This window comes from Phasianus colchicus, chromosome 10, assembly GCF_987193195.1.
Source record: "Phasianus colchicus chromosome 10, bPhaCol1.hap1.1, whole genome shotgun sequence".
Taxonomy (NCBI): domain Eukaryota; kingdom Metazoa; phylum Chordata; class Aves; order Galliformes; family Phasianidae; genus Phasianus; species Phasianus colchicus.
Genome location: NC_143445.1, coordinates 24,414,193 through 24,434,709, shown reverse-complemented (window position 1 = coordinate 24,434,709; position 20,517 = coordinate 24,414,193). Strand labels below are relative to the sequence as shown.

General features: G+C 37.5%; 1 protein-coding gene across 1 annotated transcript in view; it reads right to left on the bottom strand.

Moving 5' to 3' along the window:
- Nucleotides 1-20,517, bottom strand: part of LOC149916677 (uncharacterized) — a 193,402-nt gene that overhangs the window by 110,086 nt on the left and 62,799 nt on the right. The window contains exon 2 of the mRNA XM_090147765.1: nucleotides 11,140-11,193. Within this exon, the coding sequence (XP_090003891.1) occupies nucleotides 11,140-11,163 (24 nt within the window). The 5' untranslated portion in view covers nucleotides 11,164-11,193. The remainder of the gene's footprint in view (nucleotides 1-11,139; nucleotides 11,194-20,517) is intronic.

Sequence of the window (20,517 nt, the reverse complement as noted above, 5' to 3'; positions counted from 1 at the left end):
AAAACAAACAAACAAAAAACAAAACAAGGTATGGAACTTCATGTACACAACACCTTGAAATACTCCAGCTACTGCAGAGAAAGAAATCTCTTTCACAGATCAGCAATCTACTAAATGCACATAGTATGAATGAGTATCTCAAAGCAACTTCTGAGATGCAGAAAACAGTATTTTGAAGACCAGGTGGGTGGTTTTGGTGACCAGCATCACCATCTTGAACTTCTGCTTCTAGATGAAAAAATTATGTTCCCTTAAATCCAAGTTGAATCACCATGCTCCTCCTTCTTTGGAATTTGAAAATAAAACAAAGCAAAATGTCATTTTTTCCCCTGATTTTGATAAGGAACATCCTCTTCCGCCCAAGACCAGAAAGGGAGAGAATATTACTGTAAGAGAAATATTTCAGAAGCACCCACAACTTCACCCACTAATTGTGGAAGACCAGGATGTTCCTGAAGAAAGACTTCATAGTTCTTGTAGTCATATGATCCCAACAAGAACTTTTTTTTTTTTTTTGAAGTGTTACTGTAAAAATAACTCCTTATGCATAAAGTTGGTGTGAACTCAGTATGGTTTCCCCTTTTTCCCCTTACCTTAGTGTCTTTTCTGAGATAACTTGAAAAATTCATGACGGTTATGGGTCATTTTAGGAAGTTCTTTACAGAGAGAGTGGTGAGGTACTGGAACAGCTGCCCAGAGAGGTTGTGGATGTCCCATCCATGGAGGTGTTCAAGGCCAGATTGGATAGGGCCCTGGGCAGCCTGGTCTGGTATTAAATGGGGAGGTTGGTGGTCCTGCATGTGGCAGGGGGGTTGGAGATTCATGATCCTTGAGGTCCCTTCCAATCCTGGCCATTCTGTGATTCTGTGATTTTAGAGTGTATGTATATACAAATATATAAAATACACACAAATATATATAAATATATGAATATTTACTCACTTCACTTTTTCTCTGCAGATGCTGGAGCTTTTGGTGTCATCTCATTTGAGAGACTGCCAGTCCTACAGCTGTGCCCATAATGGCCTCTATCAAAGTCACTTTCTTCTGGAAGTAGAATAGAGAATGTCCTTTATGCCTTATGCTTCTTCTTTGACTGGTCTCTACAGAGGACTGCCAACAGAAAATCCTGGAAACCTCTGGACAGGATAGGTTGCCTGTAGAAGCCATTGCTTTATTTAGGGAAAGAAAGGCTGGCCAAAACTATGTGTACTTATATGGCCTTCACATATTCTTCATTTCCTGCTGTCTAACCTCATATTCATATTTAAATTCTATTCCTGATTAGAAAATTCCAAAAGTTAACAAACTACACAAAAGAACACTATATGGAGAATTTAAGAAAAATTACTGCCTTGCTAAGTGCAAATATATATACATATATATTTATCATTATTCATATACACTTGCTTATCCCAGCTACTTTTCTAAGCATTTGATCCTAGAAACACCTCAAGGATCCAAAATATTTTCTATGTTAAAAAGCAGCTCTTTCCCAGCCAGTTTCCAAAGAATGGGACCTCATCACCTACTACATTATCTTTCTCCAGTTTATCAGATATTACAGTTAACGTATCTATCCATAACAAAAAGAGACAAAAGCATAAGATGATGTAATGAAATGAGTGGTCAAATTCACAATGGATGTAAATCAGCATAGTTCCACATAAGGCAATGGAAGTAGTCTGATTTACTCCATTGAACAATTAATATCTCACAGATGATTACAATTCGAAAGCACAGTTGAACAAATGCTGCCACACAACCTTTCACAGAACGCAGGCAGCTATTTCAGAAATGTTTTGGCTTACATTCAGATTATACTTGAAAATACTAATACCTATTACAAAGCCTAACCTGTTTAACAACACCCATGAGCCTACTTTGTCAGCAGAGCAGCCTTACAGGAATACCTCAGCAGATAAGCAAACTGTTCTTGAAGTTCTGTATGTGCTGGCACACTCCTTTTCATTTAATGAAAATAAATCCAGCTCTAACAAGAATCAGGTATAACCTTGTCAGTGGTCAACAACAGACAAAAATGTTTGTTTTTATTTTTCCACATAATTGTTCTTCATCACTGTGTCTCTATGATGACTTGAGAATGGCTGAAGGCAATACGCTGCTACAACTAGCTAATATGAACCTCTTATTCTTATGATTTTTTAGAAATCAAAATCAAGAATAATATTATAATAATACTGTGTATATATATTTACAAAAAGATATTCTAAAACAATCCACACTTAATTTCCAAGTTTATTTCCTGATCTTTGTCTGAATAAAAAACACGTTTTCCTTCTCTTGGTTATATTTATACATACCAGTTATACTTCCTTCCTTCAGCCCCTTTGCTTTTTCACTGCCATCCCCACTACTGATGGAATCCTGCATTCTTACACTTTTCCTGCAGCAAGACTGCAGTCAATATCTAAAATGTACATTTTATGTATCTGCCAACTGAGCAATAAGTCATCCATTTTCAGGTAGATAAAACACATTTGTAAGACACATAGCTTGAACAACTCACATAGTACACTACCTTGTCAAAAGTAATCATACATGCTTTCTTAAAATCATAAATAAAATGAGAGCCCTAAAAGCTGAGTTTGAACCTTTGTCTACTAATGCTTTCTCACTGCTTGCCCGTGAAGATGGTCAACCAAAGCAAAACTTCTGTCATGATCTATTAATAGAGAATAAGGATTAATGAAGGATTATGTCATAATGAGTCTGCCTGCAGAGTTGTTTCAGTTCTTGTCCTTTACTGCCAAAATACAGTTCTCATTTCCAACAAACAAAGTCTATCTGAGAGAAAGCACAGAGCTCCTTTAGAACTGGAAAGTCCTGTGCATAATAATGAATGACTAACTCTTCTTTTGCCGAAGCGCTTCAGCACTTTCAATGTCATAGGTCAAGGCAGTGATTCAGAGAGGGCCTGATCCTTATCTAAGCTTTTGCAACAAAATTAGAATGTGTTGTAGCCTTATTAAAGAAATGTTTGTTCCTCCATCACTGAAATGAAAAGAAAGCAGCTCAATGCAGTTTTGCAAATCACAGCAATACAGTGCTCAAGTTAACTGCTTTATTACAAATATTTAATTATTCTGTACGTTAAAGATCCTACCTTCATAAGACAAAATAAATAGTTTGCTTGATAATTGTTTTGGATCTGCACGTGCATCAGAGGGCATTTTAATAAACAGACTGACACCAATAGCCTTCATGTTGAAAATGTTACCAAAAAATCATACTTTTGCCAAACTACTTCAACAAGAGGAATAATAAAAAATGAAAAGGATTTTTTTCCCAAAATTAATATTCCTTAACATTTAAACACACAATCCCCCACATGTTCTCAACAGATATTGTATAAAGAGAATTTACATTCATAATAAAGTTGGTCACATTATACACAGTATTACTGTTGCAGTAATTATCTGTATGATGAAGAAGCATTTTTTCTCTAAGTTTTAACTGCAAAACTCTTCATGGTTGAATTTAACTGTGCTAAGAAAATCTGTCTACACAATCTGCTTTTCTTTAAAGCATTTAAGACAGTAGGGAAGGCTATTTTTAAATATACGGTAATGATTTAAATAATTAATTAGAAGGCAGGTAACACAAAGTAAAAAATGAGTGAAAAAATGAGACCATTACATTACTCACTGAAGAGAGAACGGGCAAATTGAAATTCGATTTTTGTTAGATTAGCTACAGCAAAACAAAAGAAAAATGTAAATAAAGTTACACCTCATCTAAGTTGAATGTCGAATAAAATGCAAGCAGAGAGTATATTAGCACTGAAAAGCAGAATACTAATCTCTAAAATTAGAAGACTGATCAACTGGGATATGCATCAGAGATATTCATCAAAGCCTTGCAACAGCCTATCTCCATTTACTGTTTAGATACAGCTAATCTACATCATTAAATTGACCATTCAGTAACTGAAAATCTGCCATGTAGGTCCCGACTTTTCATAGAGGCTTTTAAATATGTATTCGGTAACTACAAAGTACTGAATATATTTTCAGTCTTTTTATACTAAGATTTACAACTAATGACCTTAAGCAATGTCATGCATGTAAAACAAAATTATGAGACCACCCTGGTTTGAGCAGAATTAAGGTATAGAATCATACTTCATTCTCATTCAAATTTAGTAGGATAGAACAAAAAAAATAAAAATCCATAGTAATATAGCTAAACCTATTTCATAGTTTTACTTTGTAAAACATGCCTCTTCACTTGTATTTTGCTATTACAGGCTCAATATAAGTAGACAATTATCTAAGCTTAATGCCAAGAATGATAATGCATTGAGCACATGCAAAATCCTTGTGCAACATCAACTACAGCCTGCAGGGATAAAACATTTATCAGTTGCTCCTTAGAGCACTAGTGGCTTGAAAATTTGGCTGCCCATGCCGACATTTAGTGAAATCATAGTTTTAGCTTCATTCAGAACCCAACACAGCGAAGCCTGATACCAGGATGACTCTGCTGGCAGTCTGCCTCCCCGTACCCACATGCACTGCAGGCTACTTTCTGTCCCACTACTTTCCATGAAAGAAGTCCTTTTACTTGACTGCAGTAGTTGGCACAGTGCCCCTTTCATGGACCAAACTAATCGTCATCTTGGATGTAACAAATTAGTACATTCTCAGAATAATAATAAGCATGGACATGAAAACACTATTGTTTTTACTTGGAAATGAAGTAACTACATTTTAGCTGGGTGACTTTTTCAGATCAGCACTGCAGGCAAAAATAAATCTTATAAAAAGAATGGACAATTACAGGAGATATGAGACACAGCTTTTGCTGTGGGTTCAGAATCAAAGAGCTGCTTCTCGTGCTGCCTGAAGAATGCACTGTAAATAAAATCGTGAATATCGAATGATTTATTCACTTCAAAAAGAAATGGCTTTGGATAGTGCTACTTGGTTTACAACTAATATTTTGCCTGTAAAGTACAGAAATGCTTAAAAAGGCTCTATTAATATTAAAATTAAATACTTTACAAAATATATTGAAAACACAAAATACAGAGTAATGCAAGAACTCGGATCAGGCCAAACATGGAATAAAGTTGTGTACTTTCGAAATGTAAAATAAAGTTTAGTCTTGTGATGCATATCTCTAACTAAAAATAATATTCATAAATCACAGCACACTTGCCGTTTCACCTGAGCACTCTGCATTTTTGCTAAGGCCATGCACACTTAATCACACACCATCTTTTAAAATCAGCATCGCAGATCAGATTTGGTGATGCCTTTTTAAAGAGCTGATAAAGTAAATTCTCCTCATTGTTCTCAGCACAGATATCCTAGGCCAAGTTCTTAGAAAAGTACGAATAATTAGAACTTTCCTGTACCACAGCCCAGTACAGTAAGAGCTTTCTTGCCAAACTATGATATGGAACATTAACAGGGATTTGAATGCAAGTACCTCCTTTACTGTGTAACTCCTTAGAAGCAGATAAGACTAAATTAGTGTGAAGTGCCAACAAGTATGAAAGATTAAAACAAATATCTCTGTAAATAAGCTCAATATGTTTCCATTTCATATCACGTTCAGCCTGTGATATAAAGTTCCAATATGTATCACATACATGTGAAAAATACTGAGTTGGAAACATTTTAAATAATCCAAGGTATTTTATGTGAAAATGTAACAGTTTTGCTAAACTTTCTGGTTCAAATGAGTCCAAGAATATCTCATTATAAATGGAGACAGTCCTGAAAAAGCAATCAAGCATGACTAAAAAGATCACTCTTTTACACAAAAAAATAGCCTTCTTATTTTACCCTTTGTTGGAAAGACATTTGGCCAGCCACAGGGGAAATACATAATCTACTTTTATATTCAAATAATATATTTCAAAATTCTATGCATACAAGGACCCTAAAACAATTCTGGGTGGAATACATGAGACATGGGTTTATGTCAATTCAGTAATAACTGAATTGCTGACATGGGCTGACAATTACTGGGGGGTTGTTTGTTTGTTTCTGTTACTTTAAAGCATGCATATGAGGATTCTGTCCATTAATTATTTCTGTTCCAACTCTGAAGTAAAATACCAATAGAAAGACATTGCAGTAAAACATCCAGGGAGATCCTGGCTAGAGAAACAAGTATCTCTTATGAGCAGTATGCAGATTTTCACAGAGATGTTGATTTTTAGAGTTACATTAATCTGAAGCTAAATTTTGATACAAGAAGCATTCTGCCACAATTCATATATTCATAAAAGATATTCAAAGAAGAGAATTTGTAGCTAATCTCTTTCAGAATTTCAGGGGATAATGAATCAGCATCTTAATTTTTAGGGACATTAATATGTCATTGGTTCTGCAAGAAAACTGCTTTTCAAGGCAAAACTGCCAGGGTAAGAGTCAGGGAGGAGAGATGCAATTGATGTTTTTCACTTTACTTTAAACAAGACAACTGTTATTCAGTTTCTCAATGCCCAGGATTATGAAGATCAGAGTTCTACACACCCCAGAAGAGAAAAGCTTAGAGCAATTACAGTTCCCTTCTAAGTGCTGTAGCACTCGCTGTTGGTTTTCAACAAATAAGCAGTCTACACACATCTCTACTGCTTCATAGCTGCGTGAGGTTCGTGCTCCTAAAACTCACCGATATCAAAAAGAAACAGGGAATTGAATTGACAAAACACCACCATCTTAAGCCCTGAATTTTATCACGTATGAAAAGTTGAAATTTTTTCACATATTAGCTGGATACGTTCCCCTTATGCCTTTGCAGAGAAACAGGGAAGTTACAATATCAGGGCAAAGGACTGAGGAGTGAAATGTCAGTGTGACTTGCACATTCATTGCTTCCTCTGGACCCTTTCAGCTTATACAGCAGAACAGGATGAATATTTGTGCTAACTACACATTTCAGCACAAAGAACCCAATTCAGAGAAAAAAAAATCTCATGCCATCTATGGCGTCTGTGCACTTTAGAAAATACAATTATAAATGGTTTATTCATTCGCAGGGAAGAGCCTCTATGGGCGTTGTGCAAGCGACCTGCCCTGCTGGGTTTGATGAACCCGATCCAAAAAGCAGCGATGGCATGGGCCTAACTTGCACTGACTTTGTTTACCCCCCCCAGACACTTCATGTATTGAAGCATGGGCTGTGTGACCAAGTTGGAACACGCGATACGGAACTGCACTTTAAAACTGGTACTGAGGGTTAAACAGCATAAACACCCGAGCTGAAGGTGCACGGCTGGATGGACAAGTCAGAATGAAGGTAAATTTACTGAAAACCATCCTTGCATTTTTTGCAATTACTGTTTTTAAATAGCAGTTACTGGTTTAGGAAAACAACTCTGTATGGATCCTACTTGCACGTACAAAATGCTGTATTTATGACTCCTTATCTATTTGTGTATTCTACAAGCACTGAAAATCTCTCACAAATGCTCCTAAAAAAGAAAACAGATATAGCTGTACGTCCACAGCAGTTAATAGAACAGACAGCTAATTAATTATGTACTTATGCGCGCAACCAGCTATTCACGCAAATTATACAAGCAGTTGAGTACACACTTGGTGCACACAGACACTTAATTGCCCAGAGTGCTGCAAGTCTTACCCAAGATTAAACATGTCATACCTAGCAGTTACTGTGATCTAGATCCTCCGGACCTGTAGATGAGTTTCCACCTACCAGCAAGGCGAGCCTACCAGCAGCATTCAGAACAACCTTTTGAATTAATGCAGGTGCACAATACCGAAGAAACAAGGGGGGCTTTTTTTGTTTTTTGTTTTTAATAAAAGTCTAACAGAAATTATTTCTATTATACCCAAAGGAAAACTGGCTTGGCTTTTTTATGTCTTAAGTACCATTTGTAGACTTACAATGCACAAAATGCAAAAAAAATGTGAGGGACAAAAAATTAAAATGTCTTTCTATGATTATGTAACAGTGCAGCTCTCCCTCCTTGCCACTATTTCACTGGTGCATTTGAAGTGCTATAAAAAGGTACTGTTTGAAGCCCTGCATAATTTCTTCCTGATGACGCCATTTGTTTCTGCAGGGCTAGAGGAAGAGCTGCTCCATGTGCCCCCTCCTGGCTGCGGCCCCACTGCAGCCTCCAACCAGGGACAAGGATGACCACCACCATTTTCAATGTACTCACAATAACATAAAACAAAATGATTTTCAGGACAAAAACGTCAATGTTCACAGTTTTAGAAGGAATGTGTTAGAATAAAGGCAAGTGGAAATTCTCATTGAAAGATCTATAAAGTTTGATACATTTAAAAGGACCGTTTTCACTTGCATCATATTAGCAGTTAGATTCAGTGCAGGACACATTGTTAAATCAGTACCAATTCTACCTCATAACTACAAAAGAAAAAAGCTCCCATTATTATTAATAAACACCAGCATTTGGAAGCACAGTTTAATGTAGACATCTGAGAGTCACCAGATGGAAGCAATAAGTCTAACACCATATATAACTTTGGGGGTAATTGCTCAAGGACAATAATTACATTGCTCTTTTTTGTAATGACTGTAGACTTGATACTTGAGATACAATAGTTTTACATGAAAATGTAAACTTCACATGCTTAGCTTGTATTTTCATCTTTACTCTTTAAATAAATGAGGCAAATCTAAACCAAAGCCAGAATATTTTATGACTATTTTGAGAAAAATATCTCATTTAGATGAAAAGAATTGGAAAGTTCACCAGACAGTCAGAAACAAGGTTATTATTCCTTTGCTACCGGGAAGTGAATCCCCAGCATCCGGAATGTGAAACAGAAGAAAGCCGTAGGACTGAGGAAAAGAAGAGGACATGAAGTAGAATCACAAAAGGCTGATAAAGGGAAGGAGACTTGTGTACACCTTGATATGGAATGGAAGAGTATATTTTCTCTTTTTCTTGACCTCCATAAAAGAAAACCCAGTTCAACCTGTGTAATCCAAAGGATGAGAGTTAAATCTAATGTAATTAATTGAAATTATTTTATTTGCAACTGTAATTTTGCTCCGAGCCTTTTTCTAGTGCTGAAGTCTAGCCCTAATGAACAATCCTTCTAACTGGTTTTGGCAATAAGGGATATGTGCATACCTTTGAATTTTATATCAGATATAATTGCCACAATGTTTAAACCCCTTATATGCAGGGGTCTTACTAGAAAATATTTAATTCTTGACTTTTCTGGTAACCCAAGTTTGTCTTCCTCTCACCCAAGTACCGCCAGAGGAACAAGTACTAGCACTCCACTGAGTGTATGAGGAAAACAACAGTTTTTTCCATACCAAAAGAAATTGACTTCTAGCTACTCAGAGACATAAAATATCCAAAACTGTAGACTTACAAAGTACGAATAAAAACCTTATGAAATAAAAGCCTTATGAAAACAGTGCCATCACCATAAATATTATTAACTTATGTATCTGTTTGTCAAATAAAAATTCTGTGATGTTATACCTGGCACGCTGAAAGACTGCCACTATCCTTCAGGTCTTGGTTGCTCATGATTAACAGCACCCACATATACAACCAGCTAATCAAGATCTACGTTTTTTTTTTTTCTACAGCATGACAAGGATGAAGAGAATACAGTTAAAATGCTTTACTCTGAAGCCAAGCTTTATGAATAATATTTTTTTGCCAACTTGAACTGTAAAACTTCTCCTTCATCAGTGACCTAATATCTTGACATTTATTCACATTTTCAGATTAATCTAGACAAAGCACAGCAACAAACATACCCTTTTGAAGAAACACTAGCATGATTTCCAGACTCATGAGCTATGAATTGATGGATTCATGCTCACTTTTTACACTCCATGTTGCACACAACTGACTATATTTTGTGATGGAGCAGCTTCAGGCTCCTCTCCTGCTTCAGGATCCCAGATGCTAGAGCTGATCCTATGAACCATCACACTGGTATTTGAGATGCCTGAACAGGGAAGAGGCCTTGTGTTGCACAACAGTGGAGGGACGAGGTATTCAGCAGAGCAATTTGTGCCCAGAAGCCACCTCAGTAAGGCTCCCCAGCTGGGTGCACCCCTTACATGGTACGTGATAGCTTGGTCTAACACCCAGACATAACACACGATCCACATATGAATTCCTGTATAATGTAATGGAGACAGGAAGAGGTCAAGAGATTTTCTGCAAAGTTTAGATTCGAGAGCTCTTTTTCTTCTTGAAGAAATGGAAATTAGGTATTAAAGTAGTAGAGAAGATACACCACTCCTTCCCTTCTCATTATCGCATGGCTCAGAGCAGCCACATGATTACTCTATCTATGGCCCTAGCACAAAATCCCTCTTGGAACTCAAACATAACTATTTCAGTAAATATTACACCAGCTGTAATGACAAAACATGAGAAGAAATTCTACAATCTTTTTCTCCAGTTATTTTTCTGTATAAAATAACGTAAAATGAGGGAACAATACCACTCCTACCAACTTTATACCCATTTGTAATTTCCCCCCTCAAATTTCAGAAAATCATTCTCCAGATGCCAAGCACTGCATAGGGCTACAGAAGGTCTAGGTGTCTGCATATCCCTCCAAGTAAAATGAATTTGCAATTGAAATTGACATTTTTAATTCTCTAATAGGTTGCTGGGATATTATCAGTATTCTTCCTCATTTAAAATTAAAAGCCGGCAAGCTCACAGAAACACTACCTGCTCATACGCACTGAGACCATGTCTGATGTGTTTCTACTCCAGGGCAGAAAAGAACTGACTTTCAAAATCTTGCCTGCATTGATGAGAGGTCAGGGAGTCTTCACCCCAGTGCAGACATATTAGCAGAACGTATAAGAGGAAATGATTTTGGCACAAACTGCTGATAAGATTTTATCAGTATTCTCCATTGCTAATGTATGTTATCAGCCTTTGATTAAAAAAAAAAAAAAAAAAGACACGTAGAAACTATTTTGTTTGTTTGTTTTAAGAGCAAACACAGTAGTTTAACCATCCACTCCTTCACTAAGTGGACACACAGCCACATTTAAAATAGAAATCTAAGAAAATCTTAGTAGCACTTTTCTGTGCTTATAACTGTAGGAAATATTGCAATAAGTTTTCATGGAGTGTGAATATTTAAAAAAAAAAGCAAACAAACTCACTTTATGTTGCCTGTGCTGACTCATCTGGTTGACTTGGCATATTCTCCTTATCAGCTGCAAGAAACAGAGAAACCAAAAATTAGTGGCTGGTCTTCTGGTCAGAGAATGGTTATACAAACTGCCTCCTTGCAACAACAAATTGTACTTGTTTCATATCTTTCATAGAAAGGTCTCAACGTAACAGATTACAGTTACACCTCATCCTTCCTAAGTAGCAGTGAATCAGCAAATGCTCAGCAACCTTGGAAAAAAAACCTCTTTACAGGTTACTTACAGAAAAAACCTCTTTACAGGTTACTTTCCTTTTCTGACACTTTAGGTACAGTCTTCTGATGGAGGAAGAAGGAAAGTTCACATTTCTCACAAATTTAGGATATCTTCAGATATTAGTGTTAGTTGGAAAAAATTCTTAACTCTTATGTTAAGGATAATTAATTCTTCTTTTCCTCCTTCCTGATTTTCCATCAGTACCACCCATTTAGTAACACATAATTCCATGCCTTTCTTCTTTTGACTATCACTGCTGCGACACTGAAGAGAATGAGCGAGGGGAGGAGTGAAGTAAAAAGGGTGGGGAATCAAAAGGGAGGGTTTGGATGGGGAAGAAAGAGATGAAGAACAAGTGGAGGTCAAGCAAAGGAAAAAAAGCAGGAGAAGGAATGAAAAAGCAAGAAAAGTGACTTCTGGGAGACTTGAAAATGTTCTGCAGAAGTGACTAGTAATACACCCGTTAGTCTTTCCATTTACATACGACACCTTCTACCTCCAGTAGGCTGAAGGTGCTTCAGGATAGCAATATTTTGTCTCAGGACTTTTATTTATATCCTCATGTCTGGACAGGACAGCAAACCACTGTACAGAATCTACCAGAGCTGGGCTCCAGTTCTTATATCGGGCCTATGCAAACACATTTTGTTCCCCTGTATTACTGCAAACACCTGATGATGGGATGAGCATCCAGGGCCATGCAGGACTCCCTGGTAACAGAGAACCAGAGCTGTTTGCCTGCGAGCAGCAGCCAAGTGCTCAGCTCCTGCTCATCTCCTGCATAGATCTCTAGGCTCACCTGTGGCCTGGGCCACCATCCTCCGGCACAAATGGCACTTTGCAAAGATAACATATTTTTTAGATCACAGAAGACAAAGGCCCAACCCTGCTCACGGCCAAGGAAGAGAGATTGTCTGTTTCACATTAAATGCTAAGAAGTTAGAAGAAAAAAGATGGATTTGTGCTGACACAATAAATGACTGCTGAAATATTTCTTTCCTTTTCATGATTTTCTTACGCCCTAACTGAAGCATTAGGGAAAATATCTCAGGAGTGTCTTGCAATTTTCAGCCTTATTTATGCAAATTGACAAAAATTGCATCCAGTCAACAGCTCTGCATCAGCTTATGGTAATTAAAAAAATCCAGCCTTTAGTGTCTGATTTGAACACTCCACTGGCCTTCTTGTGAAGTTGAACACTGTCGAAAATGCAGGCAATGAATATTACATATCGGGCTTTCCAGACTGATAGACATATAAAAAATTTTTTTTGCTATTCATCTCTGATAAGGTGGAGATAACCCTAGATGACTGAATCAAGAACTGTATATTCATGGGATAACACCTGTAGCATGGGATCCCTCATCCCTGACAGCCTGGGCTACGTGCACTGTAACCCACTGCCACTGGTATGTTGCTTTCATCCTTTGTGTCCAAAAACTCATCACTGTGGACAGATCACAGTTCTACAATACTGGCTTGATTTTTCTCTGCTAGCCTTAAGGTGGCATATACAAATAGGCATTTTGGAATTCTTTAAAGTGGTTCACAACACATGTTACTGACCATATGGTATGTATTCTGCACAGCCTCATTGACCTGTTCGGAAAGACCTCTGCCTACACTGAAAGATGTTTAGGATGGAACTTGGCAGATCCAGACTGAACGCCCCAAGCCTCTGAAAAGCAGTGCCAGGCTCTGGGTGGGGATGTTTGTGGATGGCTCCTTCTGTGGCTCAGCATGGAAGTTGAGTGGAAAATGCATCTAGGGGTCACTGGTCAGTGCATCTACTCTTTAAAAAGAGAAAATTAGAAGCCCTCACTTTTTAAATAGACTGCGGGTATTGTTCAGAACTTGATCTTTTGGGATAATCTACAGGTCCAGCAGATCTATACATACACAGATTAAAAAGAAAATCTTTCAACAAATGGCTGTTTTCTCCAGTTGCTTTCTCCAGCTGATAGGACCCAGCAGCAAGACTTACACTTTGTGTCCAGGACAAATAAATAAAGGCTTAAAAATCCTGGTCAATCTGCTTTGCGTCAGCACAGGATACACCATTAAGTGGACAACTCCTTATCCACAAAACTCTGCAAAAACATAGTTAAGTCTTCCCATATCAGACCTAAGCTTCTAATGTCTCTTTCCAAGCGTAATGTAAAACATGCTATAAAAATCCAAAATAAATCTAATGAAAGCAAAGGGATGCATCAACACTCCTGAGTTTCAAAACACTTCTCATTCCTAATCTATGCTTGAGCCAATGGCTTATTTTTAAAAGCAAGTCAACAAATAGCTTTCTTACTGATTCAAGCTTTACTTATCTCAAAAACAAAACAACAAAAAGAAAAAACCCAACAAACAAACAAAAAAACCCCAAACACCTCAAAACCAAACCAAAGTAAAATCACAACACTTAAAAAATCTAAGTTGTATCTGTAGGTTTTTTTTTCCCTTGGAAAAGGGGAATTAAACTATTAAAGGACACCTTGTTAAGTAATTATATAGCAACATCACTGTGCAATTAAATAGCCATCAGTCCCTGCAGCTGAGAAATTTCAGGTAATTATTCGAAGATAATTTAATAGGAGAATTACTGTATTCAAGAAAGCATTAGCTAGTAATCTACCTCAATTAAAGCAACCAATTAATTTCAGCACCTTGATAATAGTTGCCTTTTGCAAAACTATACTCCCCTACACACACACACACAAATTGTAAATTTTAAAATAATAAAAAATGTGAATTTGGTGCAATTCAGCTTCTATTTCAACAGTTCCAGATCCAGAGAGTTTGGGGTGCTTTTGTTTTACCTTATTTTATCAGTATTTACTAGTTTGGTTTTTCTGTGGGCAAAACTATACCCGCAGCTGTAAGTTAGAATAATGAGGCGTGTGCAGAAAATCTGTATAAAGGGAATAAACATTTGTCTGTTCATACCAAAACGGAGTGCAAAAAGCCACATAATAACTGAAAAAGTGTCTCATTGTGACAACGTGTCTTCAGGAAATTACGGGACTCTCTCACATAGTTGTGCTGCTGCACAGAGCTCTGGAGACAGAAGTCATTAATCACAGAGTTGCAAACAGTGCTTATTGTAACAGATTCTGTGCAAGAACAAAAAATGCACATCCCACCCAGCAGTGTGTTACGCAGCAAAATGTTTTGTCAAGGTCAGAACACACTGGCAGTTTTTTGCTGCAATGGGGAATATCAACAGCTTTCATACTGGTGAGCTTGGGCTCCGTGAATGGCAGCAACACCACCAGAAACATGGAGGCCACGTGGGTAATTTCCAGAGAGGCACAAAAGACAATTAGGGATCCAGATCTTACACAGATTCAGTGGTTGCTGAGGTCCTAAATTCCTTGCATTTCTTTAAAAATCAAAATATGTAACAATCAAGAAACAGTTCCTTTTTTAGAAATATCCTGTCATGCAGATGTTCACTATTTTAATTACCATTTTCTCAACCAGAGAAAACCAGATCTGTATTATGTTTTCTTTCATTTCCTATTTAATTTGTTTTTAAATAGAAAATAAATGATGGTTGCAAATAAAAGAACACCCATGTGATTCAAATCTTTATATATTCTCCATATATGCTGTGGGTTCCCTTCCCTCCCCCTTACACCACAGCAATGTGTTGATGGTAGACTGAATAAGTGCTCTTTTATCTAAGCCTTGAAAATATGCATAAACAAATACAAAACTCAGCCTTGGCAAGACTGATTCATTTAAGAAAAAAGAACAAACTATATAGATGTCTAGAGGTTTTTTTTTTATTTTTTTCCCCATTCTCTTTCATGGGATGAAATGAAGCACAGATGTGAAAATCTCCACAGTCTGGATATGGAATAATCCTAAATTTGCAGTAGTGGCTTTTTTGGAATGAGTCTGGTCTGCACTGTGATTAGAGCCATTACCTGTTAAGTAACTGAAAGTCATGTAAAATCTGTCAGACTGTGGCCCCTGCCCCATGCCTTTGTTCTGCTTTGGTTTTTATGTCAACAGCTTGCCAATGTTCCCCTTACTGACTCATCCATTTAATTCAAGAGTACTCAGCATTACCTGACCCATTAGCACCATCCCAGGATTTGGAGGGTAGACTGCATTTCATTGCTTGTTGTGTGGCTATTTTTAGCCTATCATTATTCCCAGTACTTTTCTACAAAATAATCACTGCAAAACATTTTACTGAGCAAATTCAAATGGCACCAGAACGTCTCCAAACTCTTGACAGACTTGAGGGTGTTTAATATATTCCTGAGCTTTTGTTTGTTACAATATCCTCCTATTTTGCCTTTTTATGACCATCACTGAGTAACCTTTAAGGCAACAGAGAAAGAAAATAATAACAAAAACCCCACAAACAGATCCATTATATGTATCTATTTCAAAATCTGTGTATCACTCTCCACCCTGATAATCAACTAGGCACTTCAGCATATATCTGCCTTAAATCACACTGATTAAAATGGGATTAAACATATATCTAAAGCCAGACTCATCCTTAAGTACCTTGCCTTGTAAGAAAACAAAGATAGGTATTTCACTGACCACTGATTTTTCTCACCTTCTCATCTAGTGGCAGATAGAAGAGCATGTATTAGACAGCACTGGCATAGCCTCTTAAGCCTTTGCAGGTGGTCGTGATCCCTGTGATGGAAAATCTAATTTTTCTTCACTGTTGTAAAGAGGGATGAGAAAGAATATAGCACCACAGAGATTAGGGAAGAACCCTAAAGGGCTCCAATGCAGTCTGCAGGAGCCATGAGCTGAACAGCAGGTATCTTGGGACTCCTGCTCCCCTTTCTCTCAAAAGAGAAAACACAATGGTTTTTCATACCAAGCTAAACAAATAAACACAAAAAACCCCATATATTGACAGGATTAGAATCAGAATTTATCAGGAGGCTGCAACGTAAATTATAAAACCAGAATAAGTAATTGACAATATTTACTATTGAGAGCTACAATTCTCTTGGCATCCAGAGTCAAATTATACAAGCATTAATCCCCCAATCACAAGTTTACTCTCCGAACAATATAATCCAAGTGATTAGAGAAAGTAAAGATTGATCCAGCATAACTGCAAGATACCTAAAGGATTTAATTTGCTCTATTCCAGTACCACTTGCTGTTCTAATTATCATTTCATCCCGAGTTACCTGTAATTTTCTTTTAGTGCCAAAAAAAAAAAGACATACATTTTGTTTTCTTAACATTTAGTAGGAGTCTGCTATTAATCAGTCATTTTTCAACACTTAAAAAGTTGTTTTTAACAGATTTAATACACATTTTATTAATTGATCATTCATAGCAGCATTATCTGCATTGATAATTGATTAAGAAAACATTAAAGAATTTCAGTCTTAAAAGGGACGCCCTAAGAAGCTTCCTCATCATCTGTCAACAGGTCAAATTCACAGGCTCTCAATTAAGCACTCTGACAAATTGGAATCATCGAGATTCTTCCTTATGACTCTATTACTTTATTACCTGTTCTGCATGAGGAAAAAGAACATCAGCTGAGCCCTTACTCAAAGTGAGGTACGTGACTGAGGGATGTGGTAAGCAAATTTGATTTCACCAGGATTCAACACCTGGTGTCTGTTTCCTGTGACTACTTTTAGAAGGCAGGCAAAATGACAGGCTCACCTTTGTATGACTGAAAGCAGAGGTGACATCTTAAATCAGTGACAAACGGTAACACAAAATATCACTCCTCTTTTCACGTAGAAAAAAATCTTCTGAGACACAAGTTTCAAAACTCGGGAGGCATCCTCTAAAACATCTCCCTTCTGCTAAGGCCTGCAGTAGGAAACTCGTCTCTTCCTGCAAGCTGGCAGTTGGAGGGATGGCTGGAAGGGCTGCCAGCGGCTCACCCCAGGGCAGCATGCATGCCCTCCTCATGCAGCAGCAAGTCTAGAGGCCATATACATGAGCAGCTTTCTCAGCATCAAGAAAAAAAGCATAACCACAAGGAAATAATGTTCCATACAGACAGGTCTCATCTTAACCTGTAAATGCTTCATAGCAGCAGCCATCTATGTCTGTCCACAAACCCTTTTGTTCCAATGCTTTGTACCCCAAATTTAAGAAAAAATAAACTTTTTTTAAAAAAATGAGAAAAATTATTACAAAGAGATTAAAGGTGAGGGGAGAAGGAATACGTTAGGTAAGACATGGTTAGCAACAGAGACTTTAATAAGCAGAAGTAGGGAAAGGAAGTTCAATTTAAATTTCTTGCTGAACAGAACAACACTGGCAGTTTACCATCACTAAGATTGGGAATGGTCCCCTGCTAACCCCACAGATGCTCATGCCACCCAGTTCAGTTCTAACACACACTGCAGGGGGAATGTAGTTCACGTATTTAGAGATCTGATCTGAACACTGATTCATCTCAGGATGACGGTGGGATTTTTATTGCAATAGCAGTTGTGAATCTAAGCTTAAGTGAACACCGAACATTCACCTCTGCTTCAATTCTGCCAATCAAGCACATTAAAACAAGTAGCATAAATATTATTATTATTGGAAACAAATTTGTGTATGTTTCCATTATTGTTGTTTATGTCTAAGTCACTATTAAAGTTACTCGTATGAGAAAACCAATTCTACCACATTCATTAACAACAGAACTGGAAAGAGAATAAAATTCAACTTAAAGCAATAATTCCAGGAAAAATATTTTCCTCTTGTGACAAGTTGATAATTGTCTTAAACTATCAAACGATCTATATCCCATGGTGAAAAAGAAATTGGGCATCATCCATTTTATCAGCTACCATCTCCAAGGATCTTAGGATGCTTTTTTAAGAAATGGCAAACAGAAACGAACAGAAAAAGCTCAGCCAAGTTATCAAAAACACTTATATTAAAAAAGCTCTGTAAAATCTAATCCTGACATCAGTAGGTTACAACTTTGCATGTCCCCAGGGCACTAAAATAATACTCTTTAGAACAGCAGGTGGACTATTTTAGACTTCAGCTTTCTAGTTCTAACAAGGCTTTTACATTTTTTTTTCTAGGAATTAAGGATGCTAATCACAACTCCAAATGTGCATTGCTGGGTTGTAAAAATATTAGACCACAAACTGACATGGCAGCAATGCATTATGCTGCTGTGAAGGAGTCCTAAATAGGAGGAAAACTCGAGATTCCAGGCCTGCCATCACAAAGGTCAACATAATTGGCCACATACAGCAAAATCAACCCCCGTGTCTTCTCCTAACCAAGTCGACTGCCAAGGAAACCCTTTCTTCCTACTGGGATAAATGAAGTCTAAAGTAGGAGGAGCAGGAGGCTTGGAAATTTTAGATTTAAAAATGCAAAGAACCCTAAAAAGATGGCAGCCAAATTTATCCTTTATCCTAAAAAATGACATCCAAATTTAACACAAATGACAGTTACAAGTTTGAAGCAAGAAATGCCTAGGATGAAACGTTCACAAAGCCTTGATAACTACATCTGTTATAAATTTTCCTTGGATTCAGAGACCAGTTAGAGCAAAGAACAGAAACGTGCAGTGACTAAGCCCATAACAAGCATAAAGGCCCCTTGACATGACATAACAAACAGGTACAAAAGATTAACAAAGACTAAAGAAAGTTGACTACCTCACCATTAAAATAACATGCACCATGACTTCTTTAGAACTGAGCTTGGACCTCAGTAACTCACCCAAAAAATAACGGATGTGGAAGCAAAACTTGCCTGGAATATTCCCTCTAATCATTTCAGGTCACATAATCAGAACTTTACTGCAGCTAAGGCCAGCATTTTTGCTGATATTTGTCTTGTTGGCAGTAAGAGATCCAGCTACGCTATGAAGTAAATACTTAAGAAACAAATTTCTTCTTAATACTGCTCTATCTGGATGAGTTCTCCATCAAAAACAAAGCTCTCAATTTCTTTGGTTGCCTACAGGCTAGCATGAAAAGAATACTAATCCTATTCAGCATACAGCCTCATCTCAAGAGATAAGTCTTTCACTTTTTTTCAGAGATTTAAGAAAAAACTAACAACATCCACAGACCCCACTATCCTACCAATATTTTGACCTCGGTACTTTTTCAACCACCAGATCCTGGTTTTACCAATAGAAACCCTGAAGTATCACATCCCATGACTCTGAAATCCAAATTAGGAACACTGATACTTCCCTGAGAACTTTGTAAAGCAGCAGTTGTGACAGTATCATCCTGCAAAGGAAGGAGGAAGGATCTCTCCAAAGATGAAGGGAGAAGAATGCTCTTATGCAGCTGGATATGAAGCACTGTCAACAGACACTACATCTGTGAATAGCAGTAGCAAAGCTCTAACCCAGCTATTCCTTAGGCAGAGACGTGAAGAATAAGAAAGCACCCTAAGGAGTTTCTTTTCTCCCACAGCACATTCAAACACTAACAGATTATCTCTGATAAAATAAATCTTGCACTAATTATGAAGAAGATCAGTCACAATGTAAGGACACAGCTAGTTCCCCAACCCCGCTGGTACAATGCAGCTGCCAGCAGGGCAGCATGGTGAGACATAAGATGCCATTCTACAAAAAGGAGATGAGATGTCTTTGGAGTGTTGCTCAAGGCTGTCCTTAACCCCAGAGCTCCTAGCCCAGCCATCCAGATGACCGCTCCATTTCTGAACACCTTTGGAGAATGACCTGTTTGCAAAAAGCTCGACTGTCAAATAGGTTGAACGAAGTACATGGCACAGAAAGCCTATGTATAGTAGGGAGAGAGAGGAAACAAGGAAAGCAATGGAATAAAAACAAGAGCACCACACATTTTATATGCTGAAGAAATAATGTATTTTCCAAATTACGTGCAGACTTGTTTCCATTTTCATATTCTTTACTGTGGTTTTTTTTTTTTTTTGGAAGCTACTGAAAATGAGCGTAAGAGACAAAAAAGTACTTTGCCCTGCAGGAATACAAAAATTGTAAAAGCACAGGCAGCACTACAGAGGAGCAGTGCCATTCACTCACAAAGAATTTTGTGCATGTAGATGGCTGATTAATTGCTGGCCTGCCTAGACGAAGCTGCAACGAGCCAGATACTGTCAGCATGCCATCTGTTACCATGGAAATGCACAATGTTCCTG